The following is a 23,848-nucleotide window of genomic DNA, read 5'->3' as shown; positions in this document are numbered from 1 at the left end:
TCCAGCAACAGCTACACCTCCTGGGATTTAATCTCACTGTTCTGTCCAAACTTTACCAAAACTGATACAACAAAAACTTTGAGAAACATAGCAGGAAGTCTCAGTTGTGTTGGCAAAATGTATGCCTCATTATTAAGAGATCTAAGGAGAAATCTGTTGTGCCAATAACAACTGAGTGCAACTGGTGTTGACAGTATAAAGTGGAGGCAAAACAACAGCAAAAGTTTAACTTACAGTTAATTAACAAGAACAAGGTTATTTTACTCAAAAGAGCAGAGTCTATTTGACATTCGGTTTCATCATTAATGTCAAAGCGTTATCTTTCAGAGTACACTGAAATTATTTTTCAAAAGTTCTTTACGTGTGTGCGTGCGAGCTGTCATTTTCAGGTCAGTCAGAGGTGATGATAGTAATCATTACTCTAATTATTACATTTAGAAGACACGACTCAAACAATAATGATCTATTTTTACTGGGGCTCTCAGTGTGTGTGTGTGTGTGTGTGTGTTTGTGTCATGTCTTAGGTCTGGAACAGCTTCATAGACAACAGATGTGTGTGTTTAGCCTCTGATGTATAGAGCTGCAACCCCTAGCATGCACTCAAGGGCTACTGGGTCATTATGGTGACTGTGTCTCTGCTCCCAGCATGCATCTGGCATAGACAATAACAACAAAGCAGACATTTAGTGTGACTTAACAGAGGGCTATTGCATATTAGGTTGTGATTTGCGTTTGTGTGTGTGTTGTGAGTGAGGGCACAGATGAAGTGATCAAATCGACAGCTTGCCGAGCCTGTGATTGTCACTGATCCACCCCCCCCCCCCCCCCTCACCCTCTGTCCTCGGGAAAAACAGTGCCATCTGCCACGGGCAATGCCAGCTTGGCACTCTCCACCCAGGCTCAACTAGAGAGGGCAGAGGGGCTAGGAACAGTTTAATATTTGTTGCAAGGTCTCCTTGTCAGAGTGTTTGTTTCTGTGTGTACACTTGGGGGAGTTTGCATGTGGGATCTTTGTCTGCTTCCCACAGATCTTTGGAGGACAAATTCTCTTGTCGCATTTTGTATCTTTGTGTGAAAATGAGTGTGTATCTTTATGATACTACTTTGTATACCTGAAAGTTACTTCAATCACATGAATCACTGTCATCCCTGAAGTATTATTTCCAGAACATTCTTTTCAAGTGTTTTTTCTGGTTCTGAAGAGAAACAAAAAGAACAATAAACGACAAGGATATCAGCATCAAACTAGAGAAAGATTTTCAAAGCCCCGTTTATTCTTCTACCTGTTTTAAAATGAATTAGTTTAGAATGAATATTGGGACAACTGTACTCATGAATAAAGTCAACATATCGAGAAGAAAGTTGCATTTTATTAGCATGATGATGTTGTAAATTCTATAATAAAAAGTATGTGTCTAACTTCCTTCAGGTCCTTCAACACCACCATGCGGTCCACGAGATCTCCTACATTGCCAAGGACATCACGGACCACCGAGCCTTTGGCTACGTCTGCGGAAAGGAAGGGAACCACCGCTTCATGGCTATCAAGACTGCACAGTCGGTAAGTGTCTGTGTGTAGGCAACTGTGTGTACATGTGTTGTACCATGCACCCACTGTGTGTAGGTTATTGTATCTGGGTCATCTGGGTCTTTTATCAATAGCACAAACCTCTTGACATTTAGATAAGGACCCTTGAACATGTCCCTTTGTGCTGTTCATCAAATGATGTATGTTTGTTTGTGTGTGAGCGAAAGGGTTAACGTCCAGTCCTGCAGCAACATACTCTTTATGATATTGAGCACCCCTCTTGGACCATGATAGCTGTTGCTGTTCTTGTATCTATGTGCCTGGCTTGTTTAGTCTGGATCCAGCTGGCTCGCTCTGTAGCCATATTGATTCCCCATAGTGAGTCGATGAGGGTTTGAGTGTGTGTCACCAGCTCTAATGGCATATCCATCCTACCAGGGCCATGAACCGTGGCTCTTTGACTTAGACAGATACACACAGTCACACACAGCAGGCTGTACTCAACATTTACACCAACCAGACCTGCACTCAAAGAAATGTTTGCAACTCAAATGCTACCCTGCCGAACGGCGTAGCACGAGGCAAAGCTCTCATCAGTCAAGCTGTCATGTACCTGATGTGTGCCTGAGGAAAGGTCACGGTTATATTTTACTCACATTTTCAGGATTTGAACCCACCATCACTCGCACTCAAACCATTAGCTATGGAGCAGACAATGAGAGGGTGGGGGCAGGCCCAGAGCTTATGGCAGAGGCTGTAATTGGAAAGTAACCACTTTGATGTGAATTAACAAAGCGTCTCTGTCGTCAGGAAGGCTAAGACTTGAGGTTGCTCTGAAAAGGCCAATTTAGGGGTACATTTGAACATAATTGGCTTACCACTCAACTCAAAGTCTCAGCACAAGAAGGACATGTTTTATTTAGAAAGTTTTAGTGGAGATGGAAGCACACTAATTGTGTTAGAAAGGCTTTTGTAGCTCATTAAAGTCTTTGTTTTAACTTTTTAGAAAAGTTACAATTGTAATTATGAAGAATAGATTTATTTGTTACGAAATCAACCTTGTATCCAATCTGTAGGAAAGCTACAGGGAGACTGTAGTGACTTCATAGTGTCGGTCCAGAAGATGTGACGGGCTATTTCTGTATTAAATAATTAAATATTTTATTTGGATCTCTTTGAAAATGTTCCAACAAAATTACCACCATGAGCTAATTAATCATAACGATAAACAAATGAAAAATAACATAGTGGTAAAGTAAGGTTAAGGTTACTTTTATTGTTACTCCCATAGGAAAACATTGTCTTGGAAAAGAGGAAATTGCTGCAACACATTACATAAAAACACATATGCAGACATACACCTGAGATTTAAAAACTAAAATAACAAACAAACAAAAAAACAACCAGCCAATCAATCACCTTCCATTCCCCATGTTCAGATATAAGGCATCTCAAGACTACACACTTTACTACATAAATTAAACACAACCAATCACGTCTCACTTTACATGTTTACAAGCCTCCATGAGTTCCCCATCGATCATTTTAACTGACAGAAGGACAAATTAGTGTTTATAATGATTGTGCTTACACAAGGGGACCCTGTACCTCCTTCCAGAATTCATTAGGGTGTTGATGGCCTCGCGGTGTGGCTTCTAAATACAACACCAGAAGGTTGTGAGTTCAATACCACGGCTGCCACCATTGTGCCCCTGAGCAAGGTACTTAACCCTGAGCTGCTCCAGGGGGACTGTAAGTCGCTCTGGATACGAGCGTCTGCTAAATGACATGTAATTAGCACAAACTCAGAGTTTAACACATGAGAGGGGTCAGATAACATCCTGTTGGCCTGCTGAGTAGTAGATCGCTCAAAAATGTCTTGGGATATGGATGTCCCTATAATAATCCCTGCCGTCTTAATCAGACTGAATATTTGAGCCTTAAACTTGAACGTTAGGTTTCCAAACCAAGTGGTAATACCATGATGTAAAATAGGCTCTATGGGAGCTCTCTAGAAGATGAGCATGATATTCCCGCAGACACCAAAAGTCTCTCTGAGTCTCCGAAGGAGTTGGAGGCGCTGGTGATCTTGTACACACACTTGAAACATGAGTGTACCAGCTGAGATCACCTGTGGGATGGCAACAGAACTATGATCTCCAATTGATCTGAAAAAGTGGTTCAGCCATCATTGGTGACTCCAGCTTTTTCTGGACAGTGTTGTTCAAGAACAAGCTTTATATTTCTTTCTTTCTAATGGAAAGATTTAGCCCAATACATTTTAACACTTAACACTCAAAAAACACTCAGGGAACACTCAGGGAAATTCAATATACCAAGAAATACATTCTTAATACGTTCAGGATATCGCCCAGTCTGTAACCAACACCATCATTTAATTTGAGTAAATCTGTTGCATTTATATTCAGGGGGATTTGAACCAGTGAAAGTCTTTATCACTACCTTTTGTTGGAATCATTCGTCACTGTTGCTGTAGGCTATGAATTAGTCATCTTATTCAAGAGTGCTGAACTGAGGTTGTCTCATCTCTATAGTCCGTTATGGCCGCTCCTCCTAGATCATCCTCAGAGCTTTCTTTTACGATTCCACAATTCACTGCTCGTCTAGCCTCTCTGTCTTCTCTTACCTCCAAGTTATGATACAAAAAGGAATGTGAGAAGGATGGGAAGATAAAATGGAGATTAGAGCATGTATTGTCTAATGCAAAGGGGATCTGAAACTGACAGTGACAATATGTTTCCCTGTTGGCTCAGTTGGAGCCACCGTTTACCCCAGTGTGTCTGTCATGAGCAATATGCGGCTGAGAACATCTTGCAGAAAGACAACACTAAAATAGAACTATTTCATGCAAGGCGGAGTTCAGTCTGTTAACTCTGGGTGCACTTCACAAAGCGTCAGTCAATAATTGATTAGGGCTGAAACATCGTTGTACTATAAGACTCTTTGCTGTGACAATAGTTATAAGTTGTGAGTCATCTAACTGCTTTATTGTCAGTGCTTTTGCTCGCCTGACATGAAAGGTTGTACAAGGTAAGACAAGAGGCCTAGAGAAGGAGTGGAGTACGCAGTGATCGTTTCCTCAATCTAGTTTCCAGATCCCAATCACAGACAATACTATTTATTTAGAAATAGTCTGGAACTTCCGTTATCTGAGTTTACTTTGAATCTGTGCAGAAATGTGTCAATGTTTAACTAATCACTGGGGCACCGAAAACAATCAGTCACAAAGACGTTGTTACCTTTAATGAAAGATTTTGGACAAACTAATTGCAGAACTGGCAGAATTGTCAAACTCATTTTGCTGCCATTTCAGTTTCGGCTTGTGGCCTAATGGAATAATCCATAATGAGCTCAAGCTGTCAGCAACCCAATCCAGTATCTCTGACTCATCCTGCCTAAGCGGACGCTCAGACCCTAAAAAGCACTGAATTAGAAAAACGTAATGTTCTATTCTGTTGGGGCTTGTTGCAACAGATGGGAATATATACTGTATCATCTAGGAAGTCTATAGTTTGAAGTAGTTTGAAGGCTTATCAAACACAATTCTGGGAAATAATCATGGTGATAATATTTTTTATCCCTTGTCTCGACAATTGCAAGGCAAACGGCAGATGGAGGCGATTCACATTACAAAGTTATTGGCCAGAAATGTGCACTTGTTTGTATTTGATATATACAACGCAGCGCTCTGCATCGGGTACACTGCCGTGCCAAAGCGGGGGTCTCACTGAAATGAGAATGAATGAGAATATATATTGTTTTTTTGTTACAATGCTAAATCCTAAACCTAAATCTCCTGTCATGAGATAGTGCAGGTTCAGTAAACATTAATCACTACATAACTAGAATAAGCAGGCATGGTTGCTATTCATGAGTTCTGATCAATTCTACGAGTGTGTACAGTGTGTGTGTGTGTGTGTGTGTGTGTGTGTGTGTGCATGTCTCTGTGTGTTAATAGGCGGGTGCATAATGTGTCCTTATCTTATAGGCTGAGCCTGTGATCCTGGACCTGCGGGACTTGTTCCAGCTCATCTATGAGATAAAGCAGAGAGAGGAGATGGAGAAGAAGGCGCAGAAAGACAAGCAGTGTGAGCAGGCGGTCTACCAGGTACACATACCAACTCTCTGTCACCTGCTCTGTTTTACCCTTACCTTAATCATCTGCCATGAGTACGATGAGCTTCATCTGAGGTACTCTTGATGGACAAGTCGAGTAAGACTTGAAAAAGCATCAAAGCAAGCGACTGACATACGGAGCACCAACTTTCATCAGTGGCACCATCTGCCTATTGTGCTTATTTCACCTTCCTCTGTTCTGTCTTCTCTTCATCTCCTGCTTGATTTCTCTTTATATCTCTGACTGACTCTCTCTCTCGCTCTCTCTGATGATTGCCAAATGATTATCTGAATGCTGGGAAGCTGCAATGTCTTGCTGTGCTTTCCTCCTACTCTTTCTACTCCCCCGGCTTAACTCTCCGCCTCTTCCCTCTCTCCTGTGTTCTCCCCTCTGCTCCTCTCTCCTCCCTCAATTTCCTGCCGCCGCTCATCTGCAGACAATACTGGAGGAGGATCTGGAGGACCCGGTCTACCAGGTAACTTCCTGACCAATCGCATTGCTACTGTCACCTGCTGCATTCTAGTCAGCTTGCTCTTCTGTGTGTGTGTGTGTGTGTGTGCACTTTGGGGAGACGGCTCCTGTGTGGTTACAGTGTAGAAGTGTGGTACAGTTGGACGTCTGCAGATGTGTATGTAGAATCAACAATAGTAGAAGACGCTCAAATATGTGCGATCATGGGTCTTGTGTGTCTGTGTGCAAAGCAGGGTGCATGATTAGCTGAAAGATGTATTACTTTTCTCAGCAGCTTCGGGTATCTTTGCTTCTTATATTCTCCTCCATGTGATCTATTCTTCAACTGCTTTTTAATGAGAGCTTATTGACTGTTTGACTAATCACATCTGCAATTTCACCACTTTTCTCTCTATTTCTTTATCTTCCAATTTCTCTCCTGCCTCTTGTTTTCCTCTCCTCCCTCTGCTGCTGACGTTGTAGTACATTGTGTTTGAGGCGGGACACGAGCCCATCCGTGACCAATCAGAAGAGAGCATTTATCAGGTACTCACAAGCACGTCTTGTCCGCTTGTGTCTCAGTTATATTCCCATCATCTTGTGGTCAGCTGAGGTTAGGCTACCAACAACAAGAAGCTCTTTAAAGAGATGTAATCTTCCATGTGCTTGCTAATAGGTACTAGATATATCACTCTGTAATGGGATGGATATCTTGTGGCCTGCTCTTACATTTAATGGCTTTTTTCATTCATAAAAATCTACATACAAGAAATAAAAGACTAAAATAATCAGAGGCCAAAAACCAGCTAATGCTCTTTAGAGGGCCCGGACAGCTAAAGCTAGCTACCCCAGGGAGACAAGCCTTTCTTTGGGTGCACTCCTCAGAGGCGTGGGTAGTCCTCCGAGGGATGAAGAGGGGGAGGGTACGGTGTGTGCGGAGGGGAGGTGGAGGTTATTCCTGGCCTGTGTGGAAGGCGGACCCCTCCTCCTTTTCTATCCTCCCCTCCCTCTTTTCCAAAGGAGATGAAAGAAAGCGGGGAAAAGAAAGATTAATCACCAGCCTCTCGTTTGATCTTTAAATAAAATGGATTGAAAATAGACGGGAGTGTTGGCGCGTGCACAAACATACCCAAATAGAAAAATGCACACAAACACACACACACACACACACACACACACACACACACACACACACACACACACACACACACACACACACACAAACAAACACACCCCCACACACACATCAGGCGTAAGAAACGTGAGCCTCAGCCAGCCTCCAGCCACAGAGGAACTAATGTATGAATAAAGATGGCAGCTTCTGGAAATAAACATGTGAAAGAAGTAACAAGGCATTGAGAGGAGGAGACAGAAGGAGACAGGCTGTGCTAGATAGATATCCACATTCTTCATCAGTGCTATTTTTCATTTACCGCAAAGTCTGATTAGGAAACATCCAACTAGGGAAGAATAAAACTTTATTTTAAACATTGTGTCACGGTAGGAGAAACAAAACCATAGGCACCCCAGGTTTCATACATATCAGTGCTCATTGTGTCTTCATATTGCACACACTGTCAAACATATCCGCCTGTGTGACATAGAGATATTACATGTCTCTATGTGTGTGACAATTTGAGTTATTACATGTCTATGGGTGTGATAAGCAGCCTTATCCATTCTTTATTAGGGAGAAAGCGAGAGAGAAAGAGAGCATCACGCAGGCCGATAGTCTACTGATTAGCCTCGTAGATGAGTCCTCACTCCACAGATTTTAATTCTGATTATCCTTGCACGCACACACGCACATCCACACACACACACACACACGCACACACACACACACGCACGCACACACACACACACACACACACACACACACACACACACACACTCTACTAGTGATTGATTTGATTCCTGAGGAGCCAGGTTTCAGGGTTTTGTCTTGGCATACAGAGTGTTGCAGTGCTGTAACAGTGATGTGTAAAGACTGTTTCATTGTTTGAATAAACCAGAGGTAAGAGGCTCTCTTGGCTGTTCTCTGACTCTATCGGTCAACTGTGTAGGTTCCCACAAGTCAGCAGAAGGAAGGGGTCTATGACGTCCCAAAGCGACACCCAGTGAGTGACCGTGTGTTTGCCCGTGTCCCACCACCCGTCTCAGCCTGCCTCCCCCTCTCAGACAAACCTCTCAGCTGTCCCACCACTCCTCGAGTGTAAAGCCTTTCCCTTCGGTGCCCTCTCCCTTTTTCCGAGCCTTGTGAAGCTCTAATTTCGCAGTGATTCTACTTCCTGTTAATAACAGTCATCCAGTGTGTCTGTAACTTTTGCCTGAGAGGTTTGCTGGGACCCAGTGCTCTTGTGCAGTGTGCTGTGCTCCTCTTCTGCTTGTGCTGTAGCTGTGGTGGCTGGTGCCCTTCTCCTTGTGCTCCGTGGTGCCTGCTCCTTCTGGTTAACTGGGATACTGTGTGTGAATGTGTGTGTGTCGTGTCAGTTTGCTTGATGAAGCATGCCTGGCTGTGGTTTGCCAGTGGTGAATCCAGTGCAAACCTGCATGACCTTATTCCAGATTGCGCTGAACACACGTTTTGTCACTGTCATCTTTCCTTTAATGGATATAAATTATGTGTCTGACTTTAAATGTGCATGCCCTCATATTTTTGAATCTATATATAAGGATGTGTTCATGCATATAAGTAAGAGTGTTTGCAGTGTACATCTATACCGCTGTTGTGTGTGCGTGTGTGCGTGTGTGCGTGTGTGTGTGTGTTATTACTTCAAGCCCCCCGTTATTGCCTCACACTGCTGGTGGTTATAATGAAAGATGACCTTGACCACTGTCAGGCTGCACTGTAACTCTGCTGTTCTTTTATCTGCCTATAAAGATACTAGTTATATTGTAGCCTGATTTAATCTGCTAAAATCTTAACACTCCCAATAACCAGGCGGCTGTCCTGTGTGTGTGTGTGTGTGCGTGTGGATGTGGATTGTGTATGTGAACACTTCATCCCATGTTGCTGGTCTGTAGATCAGTGTTCCCTCAATCCACTCAGAGCCCAACGGCTTCATGTGTATCCCCATGCAGTGGGTTTTTATTTATCCTTAAACCGCTAAAACTGGACTCCTCCACGTCAATACTGGCAGTCACAATCCCACTCTATGAATTTTGGTAGACTTGGAATCAGTCTCTCAGTTTTCTGGCTGTATATTATCCCCGGCTTTGGTAAGAAGCTTACAGTCACCATAGTATTTCTGTTCTCTCCTCACCCAGCCCACAACACATGCTGCTATTTGGATTGCCTTTGTGTTGGCAGGTGTCTGAACCTGAACAAATCCAATATTTCTCTCTTGTAGTGCAACCAATTGGACTTGTCGTCCATTCTGGTTTAAATAAAGCGAAATTCAAAACTCTTCTGCTTCCCAGTCAGTCAGAGGGAGTACAAATAAGGATCATAGAGATATAAATGGATCATAGAAATGTAAGAATGTATTTTGTGGCTGACGGCTTGTATTGTAATTTGAGGATAATTTAATTTAGCTGTAAGATGAATCCAGACTCACAGAGGGCAGAAAACTGCTGCTGTGCGGCTCTCTATGGGTTTAATCTTGCAAGCATGTTGCACCACAGTCAGTGATGTTACAGAAGGTCTTTTCTATTAGATGTAAAAATGCTGCATTGATATCATAATGTCAATATTAGCATCCTCAAGGCTACACAGTGCGTTAGTTTAAGTTATAGTTTGTAACACATTTAGGCAACATAATTGTTGTTATATGGAGTGACTGCAGGACAAATGTGGATGTTTGGATGTTTTCTCTTTCTTCCTATTCAGCCAACATGCCGTGAACGCAGCGCTAATACCTGTTGTGACTTTGGCAGGTTAGGTTCATTGTTTTCTCGGGAGAAGGATTAACAGTGGACAGTAGTGTTAGATGGGATCATTGCTGTGTGTGTGTGTGTACACACTACAGATAGGATGAAATGATAGCAGTGGCAAATGCAACCTCCTGTCTAAAGCAATCTCTTCTGTTGTTGCTTTGTCACCTTCTTAAACGATGACAAATCAATAAAACACACACACACACACACACACACACAAACAAACACAAGGCCATTTCAATCTACTGTGCCTTTGACCCTGTAAGAAGTAAGACAGTGTGTTGAATTAACAGAAGCGCTCGCTGCCTCAGAGTCCACATGGAGCGCAGCATATTACCACCAACTAGCAAAACACATCATCCCTACTCAACCATTGGATTAGTATGACACATGATACTATATATAATATGACATTATCATATCATGTATAGTATATGACCCAAATAAGTGTGTCATTAATGTCAATTCTGTAAAATCTATTTCTTAATTAGCCTAATGTCCTGGTTTAAATAAAGGTTGCATTACAGAAATCCCCCTGAGTATGCATGCGTGTGTGTGTGTGTGTGTGTGTGTGTGTGTGTGTGTGTGTGTGTGTGCGAAAGAGTGGCTGAGAAAATGACTTTAGAGACAAATGTCCATAAACTAGTTGTGTTTTGTTCAGAGTTGTGAGTCTGTGTGTGTGTTTGTATGTGACAGTTCAGCAGGGTTTTCGACCGTGTGCCAGTGCGATCAGTCAGACGGTAGGGGATCAGCGAGGGTGGCGTTAATTAAAGGGGCTGCGATAATTGTATGCAGAACACATGTGCAAAGGTAATTACAGTTTCCCTGGACATGGGTAATTGATAGGTGGCGCTGTACTGATAAAGATAAAGGGCTGGGCAAAGAGATGGCGAGAGTCTATAATGGGCACAGAGGGATAATTGGCAGGGCAAGAGAGAGAGGGATGGACGTAGAGAGGGTGAAGAAAGAAAGGTGGAGGAATGGGCAGCAGTAGACTGTAGATAGTCAATTTTAATGTTCCAAACACATTAGGTACATTTCATCAGTTGGATTTAAATCATCATTTCTGAGTTTCAGGAAGAACAAACCCCCCCCCCCCCCCCCCAGTTGAAAACAATATTTCCAGAACTGATTAGTATTGGGCAAGTTGTTATCTTTCTTCGGCATCAGCTAATGATGACCATACTTCATGCTTTCATCCAAAGAAAAGAACACACTCAGCAATATTGTACTGCACAGACTGCTCTTGCTTTGCCAGACCAATCTGCACATCACGCCTCAGTGCCCGTGCTGGCGAAAGCTGTGGCAGACGCCATCATTGTTCCGCTATAGATGAAAAAACATTGGAGGTTGTTTGATCAGTCAGATTTTTCTGTGGCGGATGCAAAATATATGTAAATACACCAGTGTGGCTGTTATGTGTGTGCGTGTTTTTTTAAGCATAGTTCAGAAGCACATGAAGGCACACGCTATATCAGCTGTTGGCTGCACACACGCAGAAGGACAAACTCATTTGGGCTTTGTTTTGATGGGATTACTTTAATTTTTAGATTGTAATTCACTTTGATGGGCATCCATTTAGTGTTGCCACAGAGCAAGCCAGCAGGATGGAAGCTGTTTGTTCCCGATAATGTAACATACTCCCTGCCTTTGCTTTCACATATATATATCCAGCTCCTCTTACTGTCTGCCTGCCTGCCTGTCCGTCTCACACTGTGGTTCCAGACACAGGGGAGCGGGCTTTACAGAAACACAAAGGGGGTTTAAACCCCAGCTCAGTGCTGTAGTATAGACTAAAGGTAGGGATGATTTTTAAACCTTTTTAAATCTTAACTTGGGCTCTAAGTCTGGCAAGAAGAGCCTTGCTCTGTGCCTGAATGTGTGTACATGAGTGTGTTTTGTGACTGTATCACCAGTAGACCCTCATATTCCCCTCATTTCACCTCATTTCCTTCTGTCTCACCCCCTCTGTGAGTGTATGCAAGAGAACTAATATGTTTGTGTGTAAGCACATTTTCATCCCACCTGCCATCTAACTCTGGGGTTGTGATTGCAGAATGGACATCAAAACAACCCCCACCATCATCATCAACATCATCATTATCATGAGCAGCCCCTCAAACAAGATCAAACTCAACAGCCGCAGCCGCAGCCGCAGCCGGCAGTGGCAGATCTGATAGAATTAGATCTGGAAATGGTGACTCAGGTAAGGCGCTATACGTACATACCGCAAAAGCACAGTGCTCTTGTTGTTGTGGTTCAGGCAAAAGCTGGGAGGGTTTTCACTATTTGTGAGCAGGGAACACATCCTTCAGATGATTTCCTGTCTCGCGGCCTCATCTGTACCGCACCACTTTGGTTCTCCTGTAGTCGTAAGTCACCTCAAACTCTTGACCCCTGTCATGTATCAATAAAACATGCAACCTTGCTGTTGCATAGTAACCAGGTTGAGGCCGAAAGTAAAGAGGAGTACAATATGTGTGGGTGCAATGGGGCGTTCACATCTGCGTGTGTAGGTGTGTGACAGAGGGAGGTTTGATCGGTATAGTCGAGAGAAAAACACTCCAGCAGCTGCGAGCGGAGGTCCTTTAAGGGCGAAGTGGACGTAAAGGTCAGAGTGTCTGTCAGGGAACTGGTGGGGGTCGGGGGGGGGGGGGGGGGGGGGTCAGCAGACACACACTCAGAGTCAAGCTGCTCACAGTCCATTAATAAAGCATTCATAACACTGATAATCACAGCAACCTGACCCTAACCACTACCGCACAAATAAAGAATATTGAGTCGAGTAATTTAACAAAAAGTTGACAGAAAGTCTTTAAACTTCTCGTCCTGTTTGAACACTCAAGTGGTATTGACTCATCATTCAGTAATAACTGTAGGGATTTATTTTATTTTATGTTAAGGAGAGTGTTTTTTACAATGTATTTTGTGAATTGAATCTTACGGACACCCTGTTATCAGTGCATTGTGCATATCTTGGATGTGCAGCTTATCGTCTTGTTGAGTTGATCTGTATCTGCTGCGTTACACTCGGCAGCAACAATAGCACATATTACAGCCTCCTGTCCCCCGCCTCTTTGTAAAGAAAACGAACGTACCCATCTAGACCCATGACTGTAAAACACTGTGCTCACAGATTCATTTCCTGATAGATGTAAAAAGAACTTTGTGACCTACGGAAGTGAACGAGAGGGAAGATATTCTAAGAACATTCATTATCTCAAAAGAAATTATCCGCATCCATGATTTATGCAAATCTCAGACCATGTATTCAAGGCTTAAAATCCTTTACTGCTAAAAATAGTTTGCTTCACTTGCCACCGGCCTAAAGATATTATTAATGTGCAAAAAAAAAAAAGGGTGAGATACTAAAGAAGAAGGATCATTGGGAGACTATGAAAGGAAACAGAATGTTACAGAACAATTTCAGATCAAATAGAAAGGCCGCTGTCTTTGATAGCTATTCCCTGCGAGGCACGCCACACATCGTCTACAACAGAGGATGCGTAATGACTTGTCCAGAAGAAGACACGGGTACAGTTATGATGCACAGGGTGTGATATTCTGCTTTTAAACCAGATGATGGGAAACATCTTCATGTTGGGTAGATGACAAAGAATGTGGGGTTTTTTTCTCCTTGCGAGATTGTGATAACTCTTGGTAGGTACGTCATCATCATAATCAATCATTTCATCTCATTATCCCATCTCTGCTCACCCTTCTGTTACCTCGTCTGTGTTGCTGCCACAGTGCTCAGGTAGGTACCACAAACATACCAAGCTAGTGTTGTGTTGCATGCAATGTGTGATGCATGTTGCACTGGAATGTAAACTGGCCCAGATAATATATATATATATATATATATATATATATATATATATATATATATATAGTATAACAGTGTTGTTATTTTACCTGACTGGTAGTGTCTACTTTCTCCTATTCTCAGAATATCAACCAATTTGAGATTTTTGGAGACATGTCCACACCTCCTGACATCACTTCTCCATCGGTGAGTAGTTGTCACACATACACGGTTTGTGATTTACATCTTATAAAATCCTAACTGTATTTTAAATTATGTGTTTTTTTCCTCAATTCAACCACCCACCTCAACCTGCGCAGACCCCCGCCTCTCCAGCTAACATCCTCGACCCCTCGCAGGGCCTTCTGCCTCCCACGGAACTGTTTGCTTCCTTCAATCCTGCGTCCGTGCCCTCAGGTAGGACCCTTGTTCATTCTCTGCTTAAATACTCCACCGCTACAAGCGGAGGGGAAACAAACGCAGCGGGAGAGAGGGCGTCGAGAAAGGAGATGAAGGGGAGCTGGAGAGTCAGAGAGGAGAGAAAGAGGGGGGGTTGAAATAAATAGAGGGGGACAGAATAGAATTGAAATGTAGATGAGGGGAGGGGAAAGAGGAGAACAAGTGGTGTTGGTTGCCTGTTGAATATGAAATGCATCATTAGCTTGCTGCCTCAGATGCTGCTGATGTACCTGTGGCTGAGGCAACTGTGGTGGTCAGAGGGAAGTAATAAAGCATGCTGAGATGATTGTAGTGAAGAGTCCTTGGTATGCACAGGGCTTCTGCGAATTACACGTTGGTGTGCACTTCATAGTTTTTATGCTTCTCCTTCTTTACTCCCCTACTCCTCACTCCTTTCCGTCTCCCCTCCTCTCTCTCTGTGCATATGTCAGTGTAGCAGGGCGGCCAAGGTTAGACGTGTACTTCCTCTGCTGTAGGTAACAACCCTGAGACCAGAAACAGGAGACCAGCAAGTGTGTAATAGAATGAGCTTCTACTGATGAGTTTGAGTGATTTTAATGAGTGTGTGGGGCTCATCCTTTTCGTAATGACTCTCCCTCATTCTGGAGGTAATTATGATAGTTCACCATGACCATCAAGAGACACCACATTAGCTGCAGTCAGAAGTAGGGCAGCACTCTCTGGTGATGCATGGGTTATTATCTGTGTGTGTTTGTGTGTAGAAGAAAAGCAGTGGTGAACATATGCACTAGGGTATTTTTATCACTTCCTTCTCTGTCTTCTTTTTTGCCTTAAGATTAAAAAAACAAAAAAACATATCTAAATATTCTGTTTCCTCTCTTGTTGTCTCCATCAGGTTATGTGACAATGGGAGCAGTACCCCCTGGCCACTGGTCCCAGCAGGCGTTTGCTGCCCAGACGCCGCTGGCCTTCGGGGTCCAGTCTCCTCTAGGCCCGGTAGCCCAGGTGCTGCCAGGTGGCCAGCCTCTCATTTGGGGCCAGGCCAACATCTTCCCTGCCACCCAGCAGCAGTGGGCAGCCATGGCAGCCGGAGCCTTCTCCCCCACAGCCTACCTCCCTGCCCAACCTGTGGGCACTCTGCCTGCCGCCATGTTCCAGACTCTCACCCCCGTCACGTCTTTGACTCACGCCGGCGAGAGCCATTTAGGTGCTGGAGCTAGCGCTCCCTCCCCTTCAGCGTCGTCGAGTCCGCAGCACGGGGAGAGAGCGAGGAAGATGGGCAAGGAGATGTTCAAGGTGGGGAGAGGTCTAATGAGATCAGAATTATAATCATCTGAACTCTATTTTCCACCATGCCTTTTTTAAATTGTATTTTTTGTATGTGTAGTCATAAACCAGGAACAGTATTTAGCTTGTCATTATTTTTCTGTAGTTTTGTAGGTCATCATATGTCAAAGTGATGAAGTCACTGTCCCCAGTTATTTTAATGTTGTCGTTCCTGACCAATGTCTGCCACAGGACTTTCAGCTGGCGAAGCCTCCTGCCATGCCGTTGAAGAAGGGTGAACAACCCAACTTAGCAAGTACCTCAGATGCATTCAGCTCTTACTTCAGCCGTGTGGGCACTGCCCAGGACACGGACGACTGTGACGACTTTGACATTTCTCAAATGAATCTAACACCAGTCACCTCCACGACACCATCCACCAACTCACGTAAGAACTCGATCCATTCATGTTTGTCTGTACTCCTGGTAACATGTCTGTAGCTACGTCTGACTCAGCTTGTCCTGCCCTGCAGCACCCACCCCAGCTCCCAGGAAGAGCTCTCCCTCGAAATCCTCAGCCTCCCATGTCAGTGACCCCCCCACTGACGCCACAGACCCCCCCACAGACGACTCGTTCGGGGAAGCAGAGGGCAGCCCTAGTCGCAGTGGAGAGGAAGATGCTGTAAGTGTGTGTGTGTGTGTGTGTGTGTGTGAGGATGGTAGAAGTGGAATAAGTCAAGTGTGTGTGTGCCTTTAATAACTCACTCCTTATGCTGTTATAACCTGCGCAGCGTGTTGAGATCTGCTGATAAATAGCCTTTGTAGCGGTGTTGGCGGGCTAGGTAATCACTCTGGCTGATTAGGGGGCCGATGCTGTTGTGTCCCTTAGTGTGTGTGTGTGCTTGTGTCACTGCATGTGTCTGTGTGTGTGTGTGTGTGTGTGCACATGAAGTGTGTGTATCTGTGTGAACACGAGCAGTAGCGTGCCTGCATAAGTATGTGGTTCTGTGTGTGCGTGTGTGTGTGCACGTGTGCGCGTGTGCACGTGTGCGCGTGTGCGTGCTCATGGTCAACACAGCGTTAAATTAGCTGGTGGAATTGTCAGAGACATCATTAAGCTGTTATTAATACCGCACAGGTAGCATCCATACATCACTACTTCTATATGGACAGACTCCATAGGAGGAGGAATAATGCCCCAATTCTTCTACCAGGAGCAATTAATATTTATTTTACCAGCAGCAGCTCAATCTAAGAGAGGAAGTGAAATAAATTAAGGGAAGATAAAAAGATAAAGAGGTTTTTAAGGACGGCAGAGAATCTCCCTTTGCCTTTGACCAAAGTCCTTGTTGAATGAATGACCTTCCAAGAGACAAGACTTTTGTAGTTCTTTCCCTGCCATTTTTCTTTCTGTCTCTCTCTCGCTTTTATGTTTCTTTCATGCTTGCCTCTTTTCTCTCTTTTGCTCTCCACTCTCCAGGCATGAATCATTAGTTTTATGCCTCCAATCCAGCTATTATTGAAAAAAGAAAAAGAACCGTCACAGTACTGAAAATGTCACCAGACCTGAATAACACACACAAGCTTTACACAACTCAGAGAAATGTGCATTGGTGGGAGCACTGAGTGAGTGTGAGTGAGTGAGTGAGTGAGTGAGTGAGTGTGTGAGTGTGTGAGTGAGTGTGTGAGTGTGTGAGTGTGGCGAAAAGGTTACAAAGTAAGATAGGAAGATGGAGCGAAAGGCAGAAAACAGCCTCCGAAAAAGTGTTTTTGTAAAAAAAAAACAGCGCATCATTCGATGAAGACTTTCTTAATAGAGAAATGTAAATGTGTGTGTGTGTGTGTGTGTGTGTGAGAAGAGACAGTGGGTTGTGTGTTTTCTCTCTAAGTGTCCTTATTTCTCCTTTAGAGTATTTGACACTTTTTCTCTTTTGCTTCCTGTTTACGTCTTCTCTTGTAGTCTTTACCTTTAATCTTGCAATCCTTCTTTCAGATTTATTCTTCTCTGTATATTTTTCACTCTTATTTCCTCTCCCTCTTCCCCTCCATCAACTTTTCTTCCCACATATTTCTCTCCCTTTCTCCCCCTCTTCCTCTTTTTAGGCGTGTGGTTCTGGGTCGCCCTGCCCCAGTGAGACGGCAGAGCCGAGTCCAGACCAGGCCAGTCCAGAGGCTGGGAGCTAGATAGCAGCAGGGCAGGGTAGGTATCGATACCTCTCCTGCCCCCTAACGCCTCCTCCTTCACCTCCCTGCCCTTATCTGTTCTGCTGGTTGACTGTTGTGCCTCCCACTTACATTAATCAGGCTCATCTCTCCGTATGCTGCATCTTTTTTCATATTTTCCTTCTTCGGTTGCATCTATGGTCTCATTTTCACTGTTCCTCATTTCTCCTTCACCTGCTGTCACGCATGCTCAAAGGAAGGCATGTGTCTGACTGAGTCTGAGTGGTTTGTCAAGTGTGTGATTGTGCATGTATGAGTATTGCTTGCGTTTCATTGTGTGTTTCGGTCATTTGTGTTGCAGAGTTGTGTAAGTATCTATGTACTATGACGTGGCATCATGTGTGAGTCTTTGAAACAATGCGTGACCAGCTCCTCACGCATGATCACTTTGGCCATAGTGCTCTGTGACCTCATTGTGTCCTGTCTTTGTGACGTGTTCCTAAATCACGCCTAGTTCCCTAAATAGCACACGTCTCCCTTGCAAAAGGCAATAGTGTGTGACAGCCAATCAGAAACGGTGCACTTCAGTGAACAGGATGTCATCTGAGATTTGCCAATGTTGCGTGCAATATGCTGATCTTGGATGTTTAGCTTAATATAAAAATGATGTGTGCTGTCATTTTTATGCATTATGTATGTTACATGATGTAATGTAACACATAATATGTGCATTATTGCAAGAGGATCAAACTTAGAAAGACAAGCAAGCAAGAAACTGATGATGCGTGTGTTTCATCATCCCACAGGAAAACTTCCACACAACTTTCATAGGCTGTCAACCTGCAGTTTGCCTACTCAAGGAAACAGAGGGACACACACACACTAAAGAAAAGAGACATTTTGATCCCTGCCTCCCCACCAGTGTCCTCACCTACACAACTCCAGAGTGTGCTCCCTTAATGATAACTGCTGGCACTCACACAGGGAAAAATGGAATGATTTTGTTTTCATCAGCTAATACTGGGGTGCCAAGATTAATGACTGCCTCGGCATAATTGCCATTAATTAAAACCCAAGAAGCCTTCAAGTCCTTCCCCACTCCAGGAGAGGAGGAGGGGTGGCTGAGCAGCCTCTCCCCCCCCCCCCTGTTGGCCCGTCCTCATATTCAGTCTGGAAGGGCAGGGCAGCAGGTGGATGTGGGCCTTAAGTGGGAGGACTGGTTGTAGAGTACTGAGTGGTGAGTCTGGGGGACTGCTTTGGTCCTGGTCCAACGACGCTGCTCCCATATGGTGTTTACTTGCTCAATCACATCGACTTTAGACAACTCTCCAAACACCACACACACACACACACACACACACACACACACACACACACACACACACACACACACACACACACACCTGCGCAATAGGCCCAGTTATTCCCCAGACAAGCACACCTGTGATCGATACTGTCACCATCTGTGCTCATATTGGAGCCAGAAATATGTGTGCGTTTGTGAAAGTGTTTGTTTCTGGCCATGACCGCCTGCCTTGTCCTCCCCCTCCCACTGTGTGTGGCTCAGACAGACATGTGTTCAGGCTAGTGGGAGTGTAAGTATTTCTTTCTGGGGTGATCTCATCATGTCCAGAGAACGCTCCCGAGTCTCAGCCGTGAAATGGCCTGCTTCCACGGTTCACTGAGCAATCTCACATTGCTGCCCCTGCCCAGGGCCTACCACACACACACACACACACACACACACACACACACACAGGCTCATAAATGTCCACACATGTACCAGCCACACCAGATATTTTGGCCTTCAGGCTGGTGCCACGCCAGTGCATCGCTCATACCTCCACCCGGTCCCTCCCCTCCCTCTCTCTCGGCCCGGGGTTTATGAAGCTGAAGCAGCCCCGCTTGGCAGCGCTGGTTTAGATGATGCAGGATGACACTGCCGGGCTGTGGCTCTGGTGCAGGGGCTGAGCAATGTGTGCTTGCTGTCACTGCTTGTCTCAGCCTCTTTGTCACCTCTCTCAGGGCTGCTGGCAGCTACTTTCTGCTGAATGTCTGGCTTTGGCCGGCCCCGCAGTTACAGCTCCGTATCCCAGAGCCCAAAGACTCAACTGAAGCATTCCTCCCATCTTTAACCCCACTGTTCTGTTCCGATGAAAGCCGATGCCGATTACGCAATGGGTCAGGTTCTTGTGTCATTTTGAGCGTGAAGCAGCTTTTTTGAAAGTCTGTCTTCTTTTCTCTCCCAGATGCCACTCTAGCCTATAAGAGAGCAGCATTCAGATACAACATGAATCAAATCTTGTTTTATTTTTGCAAATTTGAACTGATTTGAATTGATCTTTTCCACGTGTGTTTTTTGGCCATAACCAACCGATAGGTAACTATAGACATTATTAAAATAATCAACTTTAAGAGGGCTGCAACTACAACTCAAAAATATGCTGCTTATTTCTCAGTTGATTAATTAATTGTTGTCAGAAAATAGTGAAAGACGCCCATCACAATTTCCGAGAGCCCAAGATGGACGAACATATCAGCAGAAATTCCTGTCACAGCGGCCTGCACACATCCTCAGTTTCCATGCGATTCTATGGACGTTAGGTACCACATCCTCATGTGGCAGCTACTGGTGAACCCCGAACTCTGCACAGAGGGAGAGAAGACTTTCAGAATATAATAGACCGAACCAGCAGTCTCCAATCAAGTTGTCTACATGGTGGATTGAGTGGCTGGCTGTAATTATGTGTATGATAATAACAGGCCCATTGTGAGTGACTGCAGGGGGCTTGGAGCTCTGACTGCAGGGTGTTCCATCAACCGCTGTTGTCTTCCGGCTCAGTTTGGGAGAAATAGCAGACATGATGACTCATAACTGGTCTTTCAGGACGCTAGTTTATACCTCTGATTCATACTGGTCCTGGAGGTAGCCTGGAGTGGGAGAGAATATGCATGTGCGTGCACAATGACACACTCCCAAACAATAACTCACACATGCACACACATAAAAAGGGTTTCGAGAGTGAGAAGTGAATTTTTCAGTGAGAGCTCTGGATGGGCTGAGAATAGAAATAATTTACCGCCTCGTCCAAAGCAGTGTGCTACTGCCACCTGGTGGTCATGTTAGGTACCAGAACTAACAAACCTTAGCAGACTTGGATCGTACTTGTCGGGGCTTGTTGGTGATACATGCAGTTCAGACGGTTGAGAGAATGAATCAGAATATGAAACTCGGGTCCTCCCTTTTAGTTATGTAACAGTCAAATGAACTACTTAGGCCACACATTACACATCCAACCAGATTTTAAATGAGAAAAGTAATAGCTGTTTGAAATTGCTGATGTTTTTCTCTCTCATACACAGAAGGGGAAGGACCCTCTCTACGCCCAGATCAACAAAGGGAAGAAATGAAGAGACACACAGGAAGACAGACCTGACCAGCACTGAGAGAGCAGGAGGACAACTCACTGTGTGTGTGTGTGTGCGTGTGTGTGCGTGAGTGTGTGGGTGTGGGTGTGTGTGGGTGTGTGTCTGCGTGCGTGTGTGCATGTGCGTGTCTGGCACATCTCCCAGTCTGGCCAAGCCCTTCTTCTTCTTCTTCTTCTTCTTCTTCTTCTTCTTTTTCTTCTTCTTCTTCTTCTTCTTCTCCTCCTTCGGCTAACAACCTCCCAGAAGGAGCCTCCACACGCCCTCTGTCCTCCTGCTGTGCTCCTCCTCTCTGCAGCCCTCTTCTCCTCCTGAAAGGAGAGAGCCCTCTTGGTCATTCACTCCAGGCAGGAGGGATATCAATCACTGAGACGGATCCAGTTCTCCCTCCACTGCGCTGTCTTCTCCTCTCCTCTTTTCTCCCTGTGGCGACTCACACACAGCCTTACAGACCTAACCTGCTCCCCCCTCTGTCTCCCTCCTTTCTCTCCCTCCTCTTCTCTGTCTTTGCTCTTACACTCCTCCCTCTGCCTCCTGTGTCTGGCCAGAGACTGTGCTGCCAAGGAGAGACTGAATCAAGCAGTGCCTCCCTGTCTCCGACACACACAGACACACACACACACACACACCCACACACACACACAGAAACACGCACGCTCATCGGGATTAGAATGCTCATTTTTCATTTTAACGGACAGAATCTGCGTCTGTAGTGAGGAGATCCTACGGGAGGAGCTAGACTCTAACGAGCCTATCAGGGATGGCCCGTTACTGGGATCACTGCTTCTGATTGGTTGGTTGATTCGGGTGTTGTCTCCCCATTCTTGTGAGTGTCTGCTGGATCACTATGCAGAAATAGACTCTCTGGGAGCTACTCACACCAAATACATACATACTGTGCTCACAGCAATCAGCCTACATATACTCACACCACACACACACACACACATGCAGTCATCTCTCACCCTCTCTAACATGCATACACACAGTCATTTGCCAAACGTCTGTCCTCGCAGACAGACTCACGCAGAGGCCAGAGGACCGGACATACTGAGGAATGGACCCTGAGAGGGAAGTGTTGCAAGTCCAACAGATTCTGTGATTGAACTGTTCATTCTCTATAGCTTTTGTACAATACTGATAAAAAAAAAAGAAGAAATTGAAAAATTGAATTTTTATTTTATAAGTCAATCAAGCCGCTGGGGTCAGCTCTATCGGAGTTATAGAGTCAACATGGCTTTAAGGCATCTGATCGTTGGTTTGCCAAACTCATTTTGTAAATAATGATAACAACAACCGTTTTGTCCACTGGAATTCTGTGCCATAAAATAGGAAGGCTTCAGTTATGCAAATTCTTGACGTTAACCCAAGCAATACCAACATATGTTTTATTTTTCCTGTTTTCCTACTCTGTTTTGTTGCCCTCTGATATTGTTTTGATCTTGTGCATGGATGTTGTAGGTCTTTGTCTTAGCCTCAGTTATTAATTCTGGTTCCACCTGCACACCTAGCTCGTATTGGTCTTTTCAAGTCCCACCACCTCACGTTGTTATGTCCCAAACAGATTAGCTTCTGCAGTTTCTGTTACCGAGAGCCTATGTACGTGTTTCTGTACCTGCAGTCTCTATGTTGCAGACAGCAGACACAGTCCCACTCACTGTAGCCCAGACTGCTCCTCTCCTCCATCCCATTCCCCCAGAACAGTCTTTAAGATACCGTTATGCTCCGCCCATCTGTCTGTCTGTTGGTCAGATGCCAAACTGCTGCTGTCCGAGCATCTGTGTGTGGACTGCAGCATCCTCTGCTACGACTACATCAACTTTGATGCCAATGACTCCCTATTTTATGGCCAGAGTCCCCATGTCACTTGAAAACTCTTTTGGACTATGATGTTGATTAACTTTAAAATTTGACAACTAGAAGATGAGCAAAGAAGTTGAATTAAAAGGGAAACGTTGCTGTTTGAGTACATAACATTTCTAGACCTATTTTAACTTTACCTCAGCTAACAGTTTCTTAATGTAAATTGACACATTATTTTTATCTTTATGAATATGACATTCTACAGTGGGTTTTTAGATGATTTTTTGGTTTCTCTCTTGATTTACGTATTCCACCATGTATTACTGTTACAAATAAACACATCCCAAGTGACTGATATGTCTATTTTTGTGAGTGTGTGTGTGTGTGTGTGTGTGTGTGTGTGTGTGTGTGTGTGTATGTGTGTGTGTGTGTAAAAGCAAGAGTGAGCCTAATGGTGTGTGCCTTGCAGAGGTGACCCCAGTGAGTCTTTATTTAGTGTAAAGCAAGTGCCACAGTATTTTGGTGTAATTTAACACGGCTTTAATGGCCTGTCACATTCTGCTACACTTGCAGTCTCTAATGAAAGCTGTCATAAGCTTTATTAGCAACCGACCATAAAACAAGGACTTGTTCCTCTTACTTTGCTTCTCCCCTCCCCCCTGTGGAAAAAGAGAAAAACATTAGGACCACATTAACACACTTTGTTGATGCCATATAGGAGAAACTAGAACTACATATGTCTTAAAGGGTCAATTCAAACAAATATCACACACAAAAGATACTCATGTGTGAGGCTTTTACCACACCCATATTGTGCAGCTGAATACAATAAAGAAAAAAAGCAATGTGTCTTTCTTTGTGACTATCTCTCTTGTGAAAACAGTCAACAGTGAAGTCTGTGGATTGTACATTTGGAAAGTTGCAGTTTCATTCTTTATTTTCAATACAGTAAATCCCACAAATGAAGTTC

General features: G+C 44.3%; 1 protein-coding gene across 7 annotated transcripts in view; it reads left to right on the top strand.

The window, feature by feature from the left end:
* Positions 1-23,230, top strand: part of dab1a (DAB adaptor protein 1a) — a 214,564-nt gene extending 191,334 nt beyond the window's left edge. For 3 of the 7 annotated variants that reach the window (XM_029430336.1, XM_029430335.1, XM_029430334.1), the window contains 12 exons: positions 1,430-1,561; positions 5,538-5,657; positions 6,103-6,141; positions 6,600-6,662; positions 8,183-8,236; positions 13,945-14,007; positions 14,121-14,217; positions 15,116-15,516; positions 15,739-15,934; positions 16,020-16,168; positions 17,590-17,686; positions 21,013-23,230. In XM_029430336.1, the coding sequence (XP_029286196.1) occupies positions 1,430-1,561; positions 5,538-5,657; positions 6,103-6,141; positions 6,600-6,662; positions 8,183-8,236; positions 13,945-14,007; positions 14,121-14,217; positions 15,116-15,516; positions 15,739-15,934; positions 16,020-16,168; positions 17,590-17,670 (1,395 nt within the window). In that variant the 3' untranslated portion in view covers positions 17,671-17,686; positions 21,013-23,230. Of the gene's footprint in view, positions 1-1,429; positions 1,562-5,537; positions 5,658-6,102; positions 6,142-6,599; positions 6,663-8,182; positions 8,237-12,051; positions 12,202-13,944; positions 14,008-14,120; positions 14,218-15,115; positions 15,517-15,738; positions 15,935-16,019; positions 16,169-17,589; positions 17,687-21,012 lie in introns of all 7 variants that reach the window. The other 4 variants (XM_029430340.1, XM_029430337.1, XM_029430338.1 and 1 more) reach the window with 4 other exon arrangements.
* Positions 23,231-23,848: the final 618 nt, after the last annotated feature.

Source organism: Cottoperca gobio, chromosome 4 (assembly GCF_900634415.1).
Source record: "Cottoperca gobio chromosome 4, fCotGob3.1, whole genome shotgun sequence".
In the NCBI taxonomy this organism is placed as follows: domain Eukaryota; kingdom Metazoa; phylum Chordata; class Actinopteri; order Perciformes; family Bovichtidae; genus Cottoperca; species Cottoperca gobio.
This window is presented reverse-complemented; position numbering and strand designations above follow the sequence as displayed.